The following is a 15,256-nucleotide window of genomic DNA, read 5'->3' on the forward strand; positions in this document are numbered from 1 at the left end:
GGCTGAACAGGAAGTAGTTGTTGACCGTCTGCAGCTGCCGGTTGACCTTGATGGAGAGCATGACCAGAATGTTGCCCACGACCGTCACCAGGCTCAGCGAGCCGGTCACCGTGGCGATGAACACCATCTCCACCGTCTCGTAGCGGTTGGGGGCCGCCGGCATGGCCTGCACCGACTGGTCCGACTGGTTGCCGTAGCTGCTGTTGACAGGGGTGAAGTTGGCCATCTTAGAGCAAGGGCCGGGCCGGGAGGGGGCGCCGGAGGGCGGTCAAGAGCCTGAGGAGACAGAGAAAGGGGGTTGGGAGGGCAAGAGGGGAGGGGGGCAGCAGGACCCCCCCAGCCCCATCCGGCCCCTCGGCCACCCCGACACCTGTAGGCGTTCTCGGCAATAATCGGAGCTCGGGCATCATTCCTGATCTTATCCGTATCTAGGGAGTTGTGGTGAGAACACTACCAATCTAGGTTAAAAAAAACCAATAATGGTGATGGTGATGAAGGTGATGGTCATGGTCAGTGGTTCTCAAACTTTTGTTTTCAGTATCTTTACCCTATTAAAAATGATTGAGGATCTCTCCAAAGCGTTGTTGTTTATCTGGGTTATATTTATAGACATTTACCATACTGGAAATAAAAACTATTTTTGAATTTGCAGACCTTCTAAAAGGGTTTCAAAAATCCCCAGGATTCTCTAGATCATACTTGGAGAACCACTGGTATGGTAATGGTGGTGATGGTGATAGTGATGATGATGTGATTGTGATGATAGTGATGAAGGTGATGGTGATGGTGATGAAGGTGATAGTGATGGTGATGGTGATGGTGATGGTGATGGTGATGAAGGTGATAGTGATGGTGATGGTGATGGTGATGAAGGTGATAGTGATGGTGATGGTGATGGTGGTGATAGTGATGGTGATGGTGATAGTGATGGTGATGGTGATGGTGATGATGATGTGATTGTGATGATAGTGATGAAGGTGATAGTGATGGTGATGGTGATGGTGATGGTGATGGTGATGGTGATGGTGATGGTGATGTGATTGTGATGATAGTGATGAAGGTGATAGTGATGGTGATGAAGGTGATAGTGATGGTGATGGTGATGGTGATGAAGGTGATGGTGATAGTGATGGTGATGGTGATGGTGATGATGATGTGATTGTGATGATAGTGATGAAGGTGATAGTGATGGTGATGGTGATGGTGATGAAGGTGATAGTGATGGTGATGGTGATGGTGATGAAGGTGATGGTGATAGTGATGGTGATGGTGATGGTGATGGTGATGTGATTGTGATGATAGTGATGAAGGTGATAGTGATGGTGATGAAGGTGATAGTGATGGTGATGGTGATGGTGATGATAGTGATGAAGGTGATAGTGATGATGATGGTGATGGTGGTGATGGTGATGGTGATGGTGATGAAGGTGATAGTGATGGTGATGGTGATGGTGATGAAGGTGATAGTGATGGTGATGGTTATGGTGATGGTGATGGTTATGGTGATGGTGATGGTGGTGATAGTGATGGTGATGGTGATGGTGATGGTGATGATGAAGGTGATAGTGATGGTGATGGTGATGGTGATGGTGATGGTGATGAAGGTGATAGTGATGGTGATGGTGATGGTGATGAAGGTGATAGTGATGGTGATGGTGATGGTGATGAAGGTGATGGTGATAGTGATGGTGATGGTGATGGTGATGATGATGTGATTGTGATGATAGTGATGAAGGTGATAGTGATGGTGATGGTGATGGTGATGGTGATGGTGATGATGGTGATGGTGATGGTGATGTGATTGTGATGATAGTGATGAAGGTGATAGTGATGGTGATGAAGGTGATAGTGATGGTGATGGTGATGGTGATGAAGGTGATGGTGATAGTGATGGTGATGGTGATGGTGATGATGATGTGATTGTGATGATAGTGATGAAGGTGATAGTGATGGTGATGGTGATGGTGATGAAGGTGATAGTGATGGTGATGGTGATGGTGATGAAGGTGATGGTGATAGTGATGGTGATGGTGATGGTGATGGTGATGTGATTGTGATGATAGTGATGAAGGTGATAGTGATGGTGATGAAGGTGATAGTGATGGTGATGGTGATGGTGATGGTGATGATAGTGATGAAGGTGATAGTGATGATGATGGTGATGGTGGTGATGGTGATGGTGATGGTGATGAAGGTGATAGTGATGGTGATGGTGATGGTGATGAAGGTGATAGTGATGGTGATGGTTATGGTGATGGTGATGGTGATGGTGGTGATAGTGATGGTGATGGTTATGGTGATGATGATGATGGTGATGGTGATGGTGATGGTGATGATGGTGATACTGATGGTGATGGTGATGAAGGTGATAGTGATGATGATGGTGATGGTGATGAAGGTGATAGTGATGATGATGGTGATGGTGATGGTGATGGTGATGGTGATGATGGTGGTGATAGATATGATGATGATGGTGATGGTGATGGTGATGAAGGTGATAGTGATGGTGATAGATATGATGATGGTGATGGTGATGAAGGTGATAGTGATGGTGATGAAGGTCATAGTGATGGTGATAGATATGATGGTGATGGTAATGGTGATGAAGGTGATAGTGATGGTGATGGTTATGGTGATGGTGATGGTGATGATGATGGTGGTGAATCCTAACAGCTATACTTAAACAAAACTTTACAGAAGTGATTTTATTGGAGACTTACAACAACCCAGTGATGTAGCAGCTCTCAGTAGCTCCATTTTAGAGATAAGGAGCCTCGGATCAACAAAATGGGCCTGTAGCTCAGAACCGGGGAAGAGACAACAATGGGATGAGAGATTTGCCGATGAGCCTCTGCCTCGGATCCAAAGCCAGCTTTGCTTTTTCCGTCTGTCACTAAGTTGTCTCTAAGCTGTCTCCCCAGATGCCATAACCCCCCGATGCCATGACCGCCATGGGCCAGAGACAGGCCCTTTATCCAGAACGAAGGGACTCGGCCGTGGCTCCCGGTTGGCCAGCTCCCTTCCCCCTCTCACCTTTGTAGGACATGTCAGCCCCTGGTCTCCTCCTGCTGGAGGTCCCCTTGACTGGAGGGGTCCCCGGCTGGAGGACAGGGAGGATAAAAGAGCCGGTTCAGAGTCATCAGCGGGCAGAGATGGAAGGAACCTCCCAACTCCCCACTTCCTCAAGGCATCCTTCCGGAAAGGCGAGACTAGGGGAGCTCCCCGGGCTCCACTGCCAGGCCCCTTCGTGTGACTCCAATCCATCCCCGACCTATGGCGTCTCTCTCTACTGGGTGGTCCCAGAAGGCGTCGCTCTGGACTCCCAGGCACGGCAGGTGCTTTGAATAAATGCTTTTTTTCATTTTCATTCAACTCTTTCAGTCAGACAGCAAGCACTTATTAAGCACTTACTGTATGCTGGACATTGGGCTAAGCTCTGCACAAATAAGGACAAAAGCAGGAGTGCCCGCTCTCAAAAAGCTTCCCTTCTAAGGAGGAGGAGGAGCTCGCGGTAACAAGCACGGACGGGCGCTCTCCCCGTTCCTTCCAGCTGCCCCCCCACCGGCCCAGAAGTCTGCGCGGTGTCCGCGGGGGGGCGACGTGTAAGGCCGACCGGGAGGGGGGCGGGGCCCCTGGAGGGAGACCCGAGCCAGAGGCACGCGGGGGGCGCTCGCGGGGGGGGCTGTGGGAGGGCGGGGACCCCGTTAGGAAAAGGGACGCGTCAGCCACGACGACCAGAGGCAGGGGGACACTGGGGGGGGGCACTCGGGTGTCGGGTACCCACAGGACGCCCGGGGGGGGGGGGGACCTCCGGGGAGAGTCGGGCCGTGGCGACGCTGGCCTCCCGCGGGGAGCTGACCCCTCTCCAAGCTGGTACAGGGGGAGCGCCCGGGCCCCCGCCCCCGCGAGCGGGCGTGACGCGGGGCAGTCTGGGCCGGGAAGCCTTCGGGGATCCGGCCGGGGGAGACCGCGGGGGGCCTGTGTCCCAAATTTCCATTTTACGGGTGAAGAGACTGAGGCTCCGAGAAATGAAACGCTGCCCGAAGTCGCCCGACTACTGGAACCCACAGCATGGCAAACGTGCAGTTTCTCTTTAAGAAAGTCCCTCCCCCACGCCAAGCCTCAGTGGCCTCCTCTGTAAAATGGGCGGCTAGTTGGATGAGAAGGATTAAGGCCTCCGGTCATCCCCAGGCCGGGCCAGAGATGAGTGACTCACGGCAAAGTCCGGCCCCCGGCCTCGGGCAGGGCCTCGAGTGGCAGACCAGAAGCCAGACCGCCCGCCGAGGCAAAGCTTGAGAATCCCAGACCGGGCTCTCCCCGCAGCTCCTCCCTGAGCCATCTGGGCGCCCGCCGGGGGGTCACGGGCTCCCCGGAGCTGCTGACAGCCCCTCCCCCGCCCCTCCTGCCGCGGGCGTGTTTACAGCGCCCACTCCGATGTGAAAATCACACGCAGGTTTCCTTTTCCTAACATCGCGCCCTCCCCCCGCTCCCTCCCACGGCGGCCCCGGCAGCTCGGGGTGAGTCCGCTCCCGCCTCACGTGTGCGGCGGCACGCAGGCCCGCGCCGGGCCCACGCCCACGCGTGCGCCCGCCCCCCGGCCCGCGCCCCCCGCCGCGCGGGCAGTCACACACGCACAAGAAAATACACACACGTGTGCACAGATGGACCCGACTCCCGTCCTCACAAATACTACATACACATCTATATATATACACACACACTCACCACACACTCACAAGTCCACAGCCACACCATGCTCACACTCACACACTCCCAAACACACACCAGCCTCCCCCTCCCCCCTCACGTTCACACACTCCCCCCGCAGCTGAAGCACCAGCTCTTTCCGCCTGGAAACGTCCCCGAAGCGGCCGCTACTGACGCTCACGGGGGACCCGGCTCCCAGCCTCCTCGGGCAGAGCCTTCCCACAAGCCCCCCGACAGGCGCAGGGAGGGAAGTCCGGGTTCTAGGCCTCGCCACGCGCTCGCAGGCTGACCGAGGGCGGGCCCCGCCTGTGTCCCCGAGCCTCGTCCCTCAGGTGAGGAGCTCGGGGATCTCCCGGTTCTACTCGGGCCCCGCTGAGGACCCTCCCAGCCTTCATCTTGTAGGTTCCGAGGGGCCTCCCCGCCCCGCCCCCACCCCATGGGTTCTCCGCATTTCCCGCCGGATCCTCCAGATCCCAAGGCTCCTCCCAGCTGTGCGGCCTCTCCCCGCCGGGATATCCCGTGCTCCCTCCAGGTTCCTCCCAGCGCCGACGTTCTAAAGTCCTGCGCATGTTTTATGCTCTCAGGCTCTTGTTCATGGAACTTCTGAGAGACGGGGAGGGCAGAGCTTTGTGCCGAAGGGCTCGCTCCCTCCCACCACGGGGAGGTTGGTCCCGGTGTGTTCCAGATGCGGGGGAGGGGGGCTGTCCTTGCCACTCCTAGCGGGGAAGCCCTTCCTCAGCTTCAGCACCATGGACACGGGCTCAAGGCAAGGCTGTGTGCGGGGCCCGTGGGGGCATTCCTTATCCCGGGAATCTCAAATGTCAGGGCCCGACTCTATCCTGAAGAATGGCCGGGAGCAGCAGAGAAGCCCGAACCGAGGAGCAGAGGCCGAAATTCCGGAGGAGGATCCAGGAGGACGAGAGCCGGGAGGTCTTCCTGGGAGGCTCTGCAAGTTCAGCGTGGTCCAAGTCGCCTCTTCTTAGCTTTTAAGCCCTCGGCTTCCTGTCACTGCTCAGAGCCCACTCGGACCTTCCCATCGTGCTTCTCTTCCTCACTGGGCATCTATTCCCATGGAGCAGAGCTGCTCTTGTTCAGGCCAAGGGTCACCAAGGAGCTTCAGGGCAGAGAAGGTGATGGAGGAGCCAAGAACCAGCTTCCCTTTGCCTGCCCGGGCCTGGGCTGATCCCCCACTCTTCTGGGTCTCATGAAAGGTGCTTAGGGTTAAAGGTGCCCCTCATCCGGGCATAGTGGGTGATCCTGCTATTCCTACCTTCCCATCTAAGGGAATTTCCATCATCTGGAAAATGCATGTTGGCTTAGATGAGATTTCAGAATTCCTCAGCTCACATTTCAGATTCTGAGGTCCCTCCAAGTTCTGACATTCCAGGTTCTAAGGTTCTCCCTGGTTCTGACACTTTAGGTTCTAAGGTTCTCCTCATATTTGATATTCTAGATTCCAAAGTGTCCCCCCCCCCATCTGACATTCTAGGTTGTAAGGTCCTTTTTAATTTTGATCTTTAAGTTTCCACTCAACTGTGACATTCTAGGTTTGTAGGAGCTTCCAAGTTCTTACTTTCTAGGTTTTGAGGTTCCTCCCCACCTGGGCTTCTAGGTTCTAAAGTGCCTCCAAGATCTGATGCTTTAGGTTCTAAACTTCAGTTTTGGCCTTCTAGGTTTTAAGATTTTCCCTCTCCACCTCCACCCCCACAAACTCTGATATTCCAGGTTCTGAGATCCCTCTCAGTTCTGAATTTCTAGGTTTTGAGGTCTCTCCCAGTTCTGACTTTCTAGGTTCTAAGGTCCTTCCCAGTTCTGACTTTCTAGGTTTTGAGGTCCCTCCTAACTCTAACATTCCATATTCCAAGATCCCTCCCATCTCTGATTTTCTAGGTTCTAAGATCTCTTCCAGCTCTGATATTCTGGTTTCTAATGCTACCTCCTCAGTTCCGACATTCTAGGTTTTAAGGTTCCACTCAGCTCTAACATTATAGGATCTAAGGTCTCTTTCAGTTCTGACTTTCTAAGTTCTGAGGTCCCTCCTAACTTTGACATGCCATATTTCAAGTTTCTTCCCAGCTCAGATTTTCTAGGTTTTAAGGTCTCTCCCAGCTCTAAAGTTCTCTCCCACAGCTCTGATATTCCAGGTTCTGAGGTTCTTTCCAGCTCTGATCTTTTAAAATATAAGGTCACTCCCAATTCTGATCTTTTGGGTTCTAAGATCCCTCTCTATGATTTTCTAAGTTCTAAGGTTCCTCTAAGTTCTGACTTTCTAGGTTCTGAGGTACTTCCCAGTTCTGACCTTCTAGGTTCTAAGATTCTCCTGCCCCCCCCTCATTCTGATATTCTACATTCTAAGGTCCCTTCCAGTTCTACTTTCTAGGTTCTGAAGTCTCTCAACTCTGACATTCCATATTACAAAGTCCCTATCAGTTCCAATTTTCTAGGTTCCAAAAACCTTTCTGGCTCTGGCATCTAGATTCTAAGATTCCCACCTCCAGCTGTGACATTTTAAGTTCTAAGCTTTCTCCCAGATCTGACATTCTAGGTCCCTACTTCTGACTTTCTACATTCTGAGGTCTCTCTCAGCTCTGACATTTCAATCCCTACCTGCTCTGATCTTCTAAGTTCTAAGATCCCTTCTGTCTTTGACATTCTAAGTTGTAATGTCCCTCCCAGCTCTGATCCTCTAGGTTCTAAGATCCCTTCTGGATCTGACATTCTATGTTTTAAGGTCCCTTCAAGCTCTGATCTTCTAGATACTAAGATCCCTCCTAGGTCTGACTTTCTACCTTCTGAAGTCTCTCTCAGCTCTAACATTCCAGGTTCTGAGATGCCTACCAGTCGTGACCTTGAAGGTTCTAAGATTCACACACATCCCAGGTCTGACATATTAGACTCAAGGTCCTACCTAGTTCTGACTTCCTAGGTTCTAAGATTCCTTCCCCCAGCTCTGACATTTTAGGTTCTAAGATTTCTCTCAGTTCTAACATTCTAGGTTTTGAGGTCCCTTCCAGCTCTTATCTTCTAGGTTCTAAGTTCCCTCCCAGCTCTGATCTTCTGGGTTCTAAGGTGTTTCCCAGTTCTGATCTTCTAGGTTCTAAGATTTCCCCCCCACCACCAACACTGACACTCTAGATTCTAAGGTCCCTCCTAGTTTTGACATTCCATATTCCAAGGTCCCTCCCAACTCTGATTTTCTAAGTTTTAAGGTTTTTCCCAGTCCTGACATTTTAAGTTCTAAAGTCCCTCCTATTTCTGACTTTCTGCATTTTGAGGTCTCTCAAAGCTCTGACATTCCAGGTTCTAAGGTCCCTTCCAACTCTTTTTCTAGGTTCTAAGATTCCCCCCAAGCTGTGACACTCTAGATTTTAAGGTTCCCACCAATTCTAATCTAGGTTCTAAGGTCTCTCCCAGCTCTGACATTCCAGGTTCTGAGGCGCCTTTCAGCCCTGATCTTCTAGGATCTAAAGTCTTTCCCAGTTCTGACTTTCTAAGTTCTGAGATCCCTTCTAACTCTGACATCTCATATTCCAAGGTTCCTACCAGCTCTGATTTTCTAGATTCTAATATCCCTTCTGGCTCCGATAATTCTAGATTCTAAGACTCCCTTCCTCAGCTCTGAACTTCTAGGTTTTAAGGTTCCTTTCAGCCCTGATCTAGATTCTAAGGTCCCTCCCAATTCTGACTTTCTAGGTTCTAAGATTTCCCCCACACATACTCTGACATTTTAAATTCTAAGGGCCCTTCCAGTTTTGACTTTCTAAGTTCTGAGGTCCCTCCAGACTCTGACATTTCATCTTCCAAGGTCCCTCCCAGCTCTGACATTCGGGGCTCTAAGGTCCCTCCCAGCTCTGATCTTCTAAGTTCCAAGGTCCTTCCTACTTCTGACTTTCTATATTCTGAGGTCTCTCTCAGCTCTGACATTCCAAGTTCTGAGGTCCCTCCCAGCTCTGATCTTCTAGGTTCTAAGCTCCCTCCCAGGTCTGACTTTCTAAGTTCTAAGGTCTCTCTCAGCTCTGACCCTTCAGGTTTTAAGATTTTAGGAGTACGGCTGAGAAATGACTCACACTGGCTTCCGGACCTGAAGCCTGGTGCCAAACCTGACCACGTTCTGCTTAAACTCTGGACCTCGTCGTTGAGCTCAGCGCCATCCTCCACCCCTAACTGCTTTACCCTAGGCTCTGCTGGCAGGGAGCCTCCTGACCCTCTCCCCCAAAGGTCTCTATTCCTCTCCCCCCCCTATGACAAGGAATCCCCCTGATTCTGGAGCAACAGCCAGAATCAAAGGCGAGGGGAGTTGGAGAGGAGGGGGCAGGAGTGCCAGCCTTGGCCCCAGATGCCCTCCCTGGCTAGATGTGGCTCAGTTTCCTCGTTCAGAAAATGGGAGTCTTCCAGCCCTAGGACTGACCTCACGGGCCTGTTTTGAGCTCAGATGATGGATCCGTATATGTTCCTTACAGAAGACAGCAGGGGAAGTGCAGAGGGGGCTGGGAAGACCCGAGTTCGAATCTCGTTTTTAATCCGGTCTGGCTCTGGAACAAGTCATTTCCATTTCTCCCTGGCCCAGCTCCTAGAGTCCCAACTGAAGACCAGCTGCTCCTCTGCCTCGGCGGAGGGAACTTCCGCTCTACATCAAGAAAAATCCCTCCAGGAAAAACAATTCCTTGCCAACCTCCCTGCATCGTGGAAATGCCAGCCCCTTTGCCTTACAAATGAGGAAAACAAGGCACAGAGAATGGGGAGGAGGAGGAGACATAACGAAAGCCATCCAGAGCCAGGATTTGAACCCAAGCCTCCCGACTTGGAGCTGGCTCTATTCCCGCTTGCCCCGGGACATTCCCTGCCCTCCTAAGGCAGCGCGAGGCTCTGCTCTCCCTGCTCTGAGGAACCTTGGGGGACGCTCTGCCTTGTGGCCCAAGGGTTCCGGCCTTGCAGGGCAGCAGCAGCTGCTCTGAGGCTTTCCCCACTGACTGCCAGAGGCCAGCCGCCCCCCTGCCTCTCCCTGTGCCCCCAAGGGTTTAGCGAGTGCGGGTCCGACCCAGAAAACAGTAAACGGGACCTGCTGCTGTAAGTGGGGAAACTGAGGCCCAGGTGGAAGCCAAGTCCAGGTGAGAAATCAGGCTGGGGGAGCCCACACCCAGCAGGCTTCCCCTGCCTCCCCTTGGAGCTTTCTCCCGGAGGCTGCCAGGTTGTGTGTGTGTGTGTGTGTGTGTGTGAGAGAGAGGCCGGGCCCTGGCCAAGGTCCTGGACTCAAGGGGACGGCCCCCCGGGCTGGGCGGAGGCAGGTGCTTGGGAGGAGCCGGGACCCTGAGCCCTTTCTCCCCTTTGAGCCTTGGCAGCAGTTCGGGGGAGGAGCGGGCGCCGGCCGGGAGGCGGGGGGGCTCCCGCGGGGGGCGGGGCTGGGGCGCGCGCCGCCGGGAGAAGAGCGGCCCCTGCTGCGGCAGTGCCCCCTCCCCTGGGCCCGGCCCACAAGCCGCCGGCCGCCTCAAACGGGCAGAGCGGGAGGCGGCAGAGACCGCGGTCGCCACTAGATGGTGCTGTCGGCCCTAGCAGGGGCTCGGCCGCACTGTACCTTCGGAGGGGCCCGAGCTTTGGAGAGGGGAAGAGAAATGGTGGGGGACAGGGCAGAGGGGCGGGGGCGGAGACAGGAGCAGGGGAAGGGCTTTGTCTCCCTTTGGAAGTTTCGGTCGAGAGACTCGTGCTCGCTAGGGAGGGGGGTGCCGAAGGTGGCTCCCCAGACGGGGCTTGGGGGTTCCCAGCCGCGCGCGGGGTGCTGGCCCGACAAAGGGAGAAAGCTGGGAGGGCCGCTGGTAGCAGGTTGCCCTTCCAAGCCCCGGGGGGCCGAGGGCGGAGGTGGGGGTGATCAGGGAGGGGGCGGGGGGGCGAGCAGAAGGGAGGAAGCCGATGGCCATCAGCAGCGCCTTTTTTGTCTGGGGCCTCTCCCACATTCACATAGTGAGTGTGTGCGGGTGCGGATGGACCCCGTGCACGCCTCTAAATGGCCTTATGGGGCCCGGCACGCGGCCAGGAGGCGTAGACCGGTACGGGCTGGGGGCTCGAAATGGCAGGCTGGGGGGGGGGGAGGATGGCCAATGAAAACATGAGAAAACAAAGAGGTGCTTCTCTACCCCCCAATGCTTCTCTATCCTCCCCTCCCTGCGCTTCTCTACCCCCCAATGCTTCTCTATTCCCCCTTCTCTACCCTCCCCTGCTTCTCTATCCTCCCCTCCCTGCGCTTCTCTACCCCCCAATGCTTCTCTATTCCCCCTTCTCTACCCCCCAGTGCTTCTCTATCCTCCCCTCCCTGCGCTTCTCTACCCCCCAATGCTTCTCTATTCCCCCTTCTCTACCCCCCAATGCTTCTCTATTCCCCTCAGCCTTCTCTATCTCCCCTCAGTGCTTCTCTATTCCCCCCGCCCTGCGCTTCTCTATTCCCTCTCCCCCCCCCCTTTTCTATCCCCCGACTGCTTCTCTCTCCCCAGCAGGACTTTTCAGCTCCCAATCCCAGGGCCCTTTTCAGTGGAATAGCCAGGGGAGTCCGGAGATGCGAGAGCTCCGCGGAGTTCGCAGGGGAAGGAGCAGAGACCGGCTGCAACCAGGCTGGGCGGCCCTTCCCACCTCTCCCCAGCCCGGGCTGCAGCTTGGCTCCTAGCCCGTCCTGCTACATGGGGATGGAGAGGGGGCAAGATTCTAGTCCAGCTTCCTTCTCCCCTTGGGCCAAAAGACAGCTTTTAAGAGGGGCCCCAGGGCAGCTCCTGCTCTGTAAGATACTCCTTTTCTCTCCCCCTTCCCCCCCCCTCCCCCAGTATGGCTGAGCTCAGGCCTTCCCCATCCATCAGGACATGGAATCTGTCACTTAAAAGTTGCCACCGTGTAAGAGCCAGAGATATAGGGGAGAAGAGGCAACAACCTGGGGAAGGGGCTGCGGCTGGGGCCATTCTCCCTTCAGGACCAGGGAAAGCTGCCAAGAGTCCCTGGCCCCTAATAGGGGCCTGAAGCTGGAGAGCAGGAATAGGGAGCAGCGGCTGAGCCCTACCGACCACTGAGTCACAGAGGCCATTGGGGCATTGGGGGAGATTGGCTGCAGGAAGAGTTCTAGGTCCCCCAAGGTCAGGGCCGTGTCCAGGGCCAAGATGCCGCTGCAGCTGCAGCCAGATGTTGCCCGAGAGGGGCTGCCGGGAGCATGGGGAGATGCTGGCAGAAGATGACCTCCAGAATGGGTTCTGGGGCCCTCCCTGCTCCTGTGCCCAGGCCCCCAGGGACGAGCACTGGCAAATGAAGTTCCTCCGACAGGCTCCTGGCTGGGTGGGTGAGGGGCCGCTTCCCAGCCCCTGCCTAACCTGGACAGAGCTCTGAGCTCCTCCATGACAGGTGCTGGCCGTCCCCAGCAGCAGGTAGCGAGCTGGGGATCCCGTCCCCAGACAGAGCCAGGGGAGCTCAGCCCCCAGCCGTCTGGGGGCGCAGCGTTGCCACCCAGCTCGGCAACCACTGCCGCGAGGTTAGCCATGCTGATGACGCCATGAACCCGCTTTTGGTGACTGGGTTCTCCCGGGGATTGTAGGCGCATGGGTCCCCCGGTTTTGTCCGGAGGGTCCAGGCCCCACGAGCTCTCTCCCTCCCCAGGACTGTGGATTTCGGGAAGCCCTGAGGCGGTTGGAAATGTCCCTTCAGACATGGCTTGGGGCGGGGGTCTTTGAGGAGAACTGGAGAAGGGAAGGTGGAGTCCCGAGGGTGCGGCCCAGGTTATAGGGCACATAAAAAGCCCAGAGGACGGAATGGGGGGGAGGGGGGGACGGGGAGCTCACGGACACCCACGAGGCCGCAGCTCGGGGAGGGCGGCTCTGTCTCGGGGTTTGCTTGAGTGGGGTGCACACTGGGGGAGAAAAGGCTCCTGGGTGGACTCGCTGCGCTTGGGGATCCTGAACCAGGAGGGAGGTTCTCCTGGGTAGGAACAGGAATGGCGTTGCCAGAGGTTGTGGCGGAACGGCGGAAACTGGAAGCCCCCTCTGTCCCCCCAAGGCCCAGGGCCCGGAGTCGGAGGCCCCAGGGCCACTTCGGAGCTCCAAGCACAGGGGAAGTTGGGAGGCGGGTGCCCACCTGTCCGGGGCCGCTGCTAGGCTGTGCGCTCCCCGACGCCCCTCCAGCCCTGCCCTGCGACCCGAAGGGTTCCTCCTCTCTCTGGGGGCCTCTGGTTCCCGATCCCCCCCAGACCCGAGGGCGCCCCTGCAGGGCTCCAGTCACCCTCCCAGGGACCATCCTCGCGGCGGGCTGCTGGTCCAGCCCCGCGCCCCTCCGGCCGCACTTACCCTGTAGTGCTGCGCTGCTCCGGGCTGGCCCGAGGCTTCTTCGGCGGCCGGCCTGGACGGACAGGGCGGAGGGGATGGACGGGGCGGGCGGGGAGCGGCCAGGGGTCAGGAGAGGACCGTCGGGCCGGTCCGGGCAGCCGGTCTCGGGCCAGGTGGGCGCCGCGGAGACCGGGCCGGGGCGGAGCCGGTCGGGGTTTAGCGGCGGTGCCGGCCGCGGTCCGGGGTGCGGAGGGGACGGCCCCTGCTCGCTCCGCGGCTCCCGGCGGCTGTGGCTCCGACTCTCTCTCACCCTCGCACTTTTCCCGATCCTCGTGATGTCACGGGGAGGCAGCCAATCACCGCGGGGCAGCCCCACGGCTGCGGCCCCACTCGCCTCCCTCGTTGCGCCTCCCTCCCTCCCTCTGTCCGTCCCTCCGCGCCGCGCGCTCCCCTCCGCGCGCTCTCCGTGTCGGGTCGGGGGTGCCTGCGGGAGCCGGGCCGAGCCGGGGCTGGGGGTACCTGTGGGAACCGGCCCGGGGAGGCTCCCGGGACTACAGCAGGACGTGGGGCGCGGGGCGCGGTCCTGCTAGAGATCCCAGCGCGTGCGCTGGGGGGTGGGTCCTCGTTGTCGTAGTGACACAGTCCCCGGGAAGGGTCTCGAGGTTCCTGTCCCCAAAGCCCGACTTCATCTCCGGGCTCAGGCCGAGACCCCTGTCCGGGATCGCCCCGAAATGTGTCGCTAGGAATCGCCGCCGTGCGGCTGGGACATTATCCCGAGAACTTCGGGGACCTGGCTCCTGGGCAAGGCAGCTCGTGGGAGGAAGGGGGAGAGGTCAAAGCTGGAGGAGAACTAGGAGCGCCTGGGCCCCCTCCCCTCCTTCACACGCCCATTCCTTTCCGTGACGCGGAAGTCTGGCCTGGGCTGGGCGCAGACCCCTCTCGCCAGGTCCGGCCCTCGGGGTTAGCGCTGGGACCTCGAAACGAGCGCTCCCCACCCGGGAAAGAGAAACCGATCCTGTGGGTAACGGGTGGGGGTCAGTGGGTGCGGCTGGGGATGGACGGAGTCCAGCCGCTGGGTGCCGAGCGTCCCGTCGGGGGGAGGTGTGGGGGGCCCGCAGCGGGAAGCCCGGGGGGCCCTAACGAGCCCTGGCTCGGAGCGGCTGCGAGGACATCTAAAGCCTCCGAATTCTGCACCTCGGAGCCCAGCACCCCCCTCCCCCCGCCCAGCCTGCCCCCGCCGCCTTGGCCAGTGGCCCCAGGAGCACAAGGGGAAGGTCAGGTTCAGATCCTTCCTGGATTCCTGCCCTTGGCCGGCGAGTGCATCCCCACTCCCAGCCTCATAGAGAAGCCTGGAATGGGCTCTCCGGGGTGGCCTAAACGGCGTCCTTCCGAGGGCACAGCAGCCTAAACCGGGCCAGCCTCCGTCCTAGGGGGTCCACGTCCACCCTGCCAGGCCCTTCCCCTATCCAGCCGGGCTCCAGGGCACTGGACAGCGAAGTGTTGGGGGGGGGCGCAGGGGCAGGGACTTCCCCGGCACACCCCAAGGTAATGGGAAAAGCGGGGTCTGCTTTCCAGAGGCTCGTGGGATGGGGCCTGAGAAGCCACAGCATTTCAGGGGTTCCTGGAAAAGTCCCCGGGGTGAGGCCAGCCGGGCCAAGCGACACCTCGTCCTTGGACATTGCTCTGGCAGCGGCCCGGGCACTGCCCTGCCAACGTTGCCCCCAGGAGCCCTGCCACAAGCTGCAGGACTGCCAATAAGCAAGCACCCAGTGTGGTGGGCCCCCCGAACTTCAAACCACAGCATTCATCCCCTGGGGCAACTCTCTCCCTGCCTTAGGCCCAGATAACCCGCCCCCCCTTTGTGAATTACCCAGATCTTACTCTGCCTCTAGTCAAAGGGGGGGAGGGGGGGAAGGGAGAGAAAAAGTTCCGCTCCAAAGAAGGCTCTCCAGTGTTGAGGTTTTTAAGACCAGGGGGAGGGAGTGAGCGTGCTGAACTCCAGAGCAGGCAGAAGTCCTGCTTGTCGGGGTCTCGAGGAGCTAGAGCTGGGTCCTCACTCCTTATCCCCCCCACCCCCTACCACCATCCCCAGAATCTGACAGGCGGGAGAAGCTTCCCCGCCGTTTGCTCCCATCTCTCCAGCCCAGGAGCACCAGCCGCTCCTCCCTCAAGAGGGAGGCCGAGGGTCTGGGAGGTGGGAGCCCCATTCAGCCAGGGTGGAGGTCGGCACCCAATGGTGGCCACTTTTTGGAAAGGCTGCTCCT

At 57.5% G+C, this 15,256-nt stretch overlaps 1 protein-coding gene across 2 annotated transcripts in view; it reads right to left on the minus strand.

Annotated features, from left to right (window-relative positions):
* The window catches only part of CHRM4 (cholinergic receptor muscarinic 4), a 15,419-nt gene extending 2,135 nt beyond the window's left edge, over positions 1 to 13,284 (minus strand). Inside the window, exons 1-2 of one of the 2 annotated variants that reach the window (XM_051965042.1) lie at positions 13,014 to 13,284; positions 1 to 276 (exon numbers count right to left, since the gene is read on the minus strand). The exon at positions 1 to 276 is cut by the window's left edge and continues 2,135 nt beyond it. In XM_051965042.1, coding sequence (XP_051821002.1) covers positions 1 to 226 — 226 coding nt within the window. In that variant the 5' untranslated portion in view covers positions 227 to 276; positions 13,014 to 13,284. Of the gene's footprint in view, positions 277 to 2,720; positions 3,471 to 13,013 lie in introns of those variants that run through there. The other variant, XM_051965044.1, reaches the window with a different exon arrangement.
* Positions 13,285 to 15,256: the final 1,972 nt, after the last annotated feature.

This window comes from Antechinus flavipes, chromosome 6, assembly GCF_016432865.1.
Source record: "Antechinus flavipes isolate AdamAnt ecotype Samford, QLD, Australia chromosome 6, AdamAnt_v2, whole genome shotgun sequence".
NCBI lineage: Eukaryota > Metazoa > Chordata > Mammalia > Dasyuromorphia > Dasyuridae > Antechinus > Antechinus flavipes.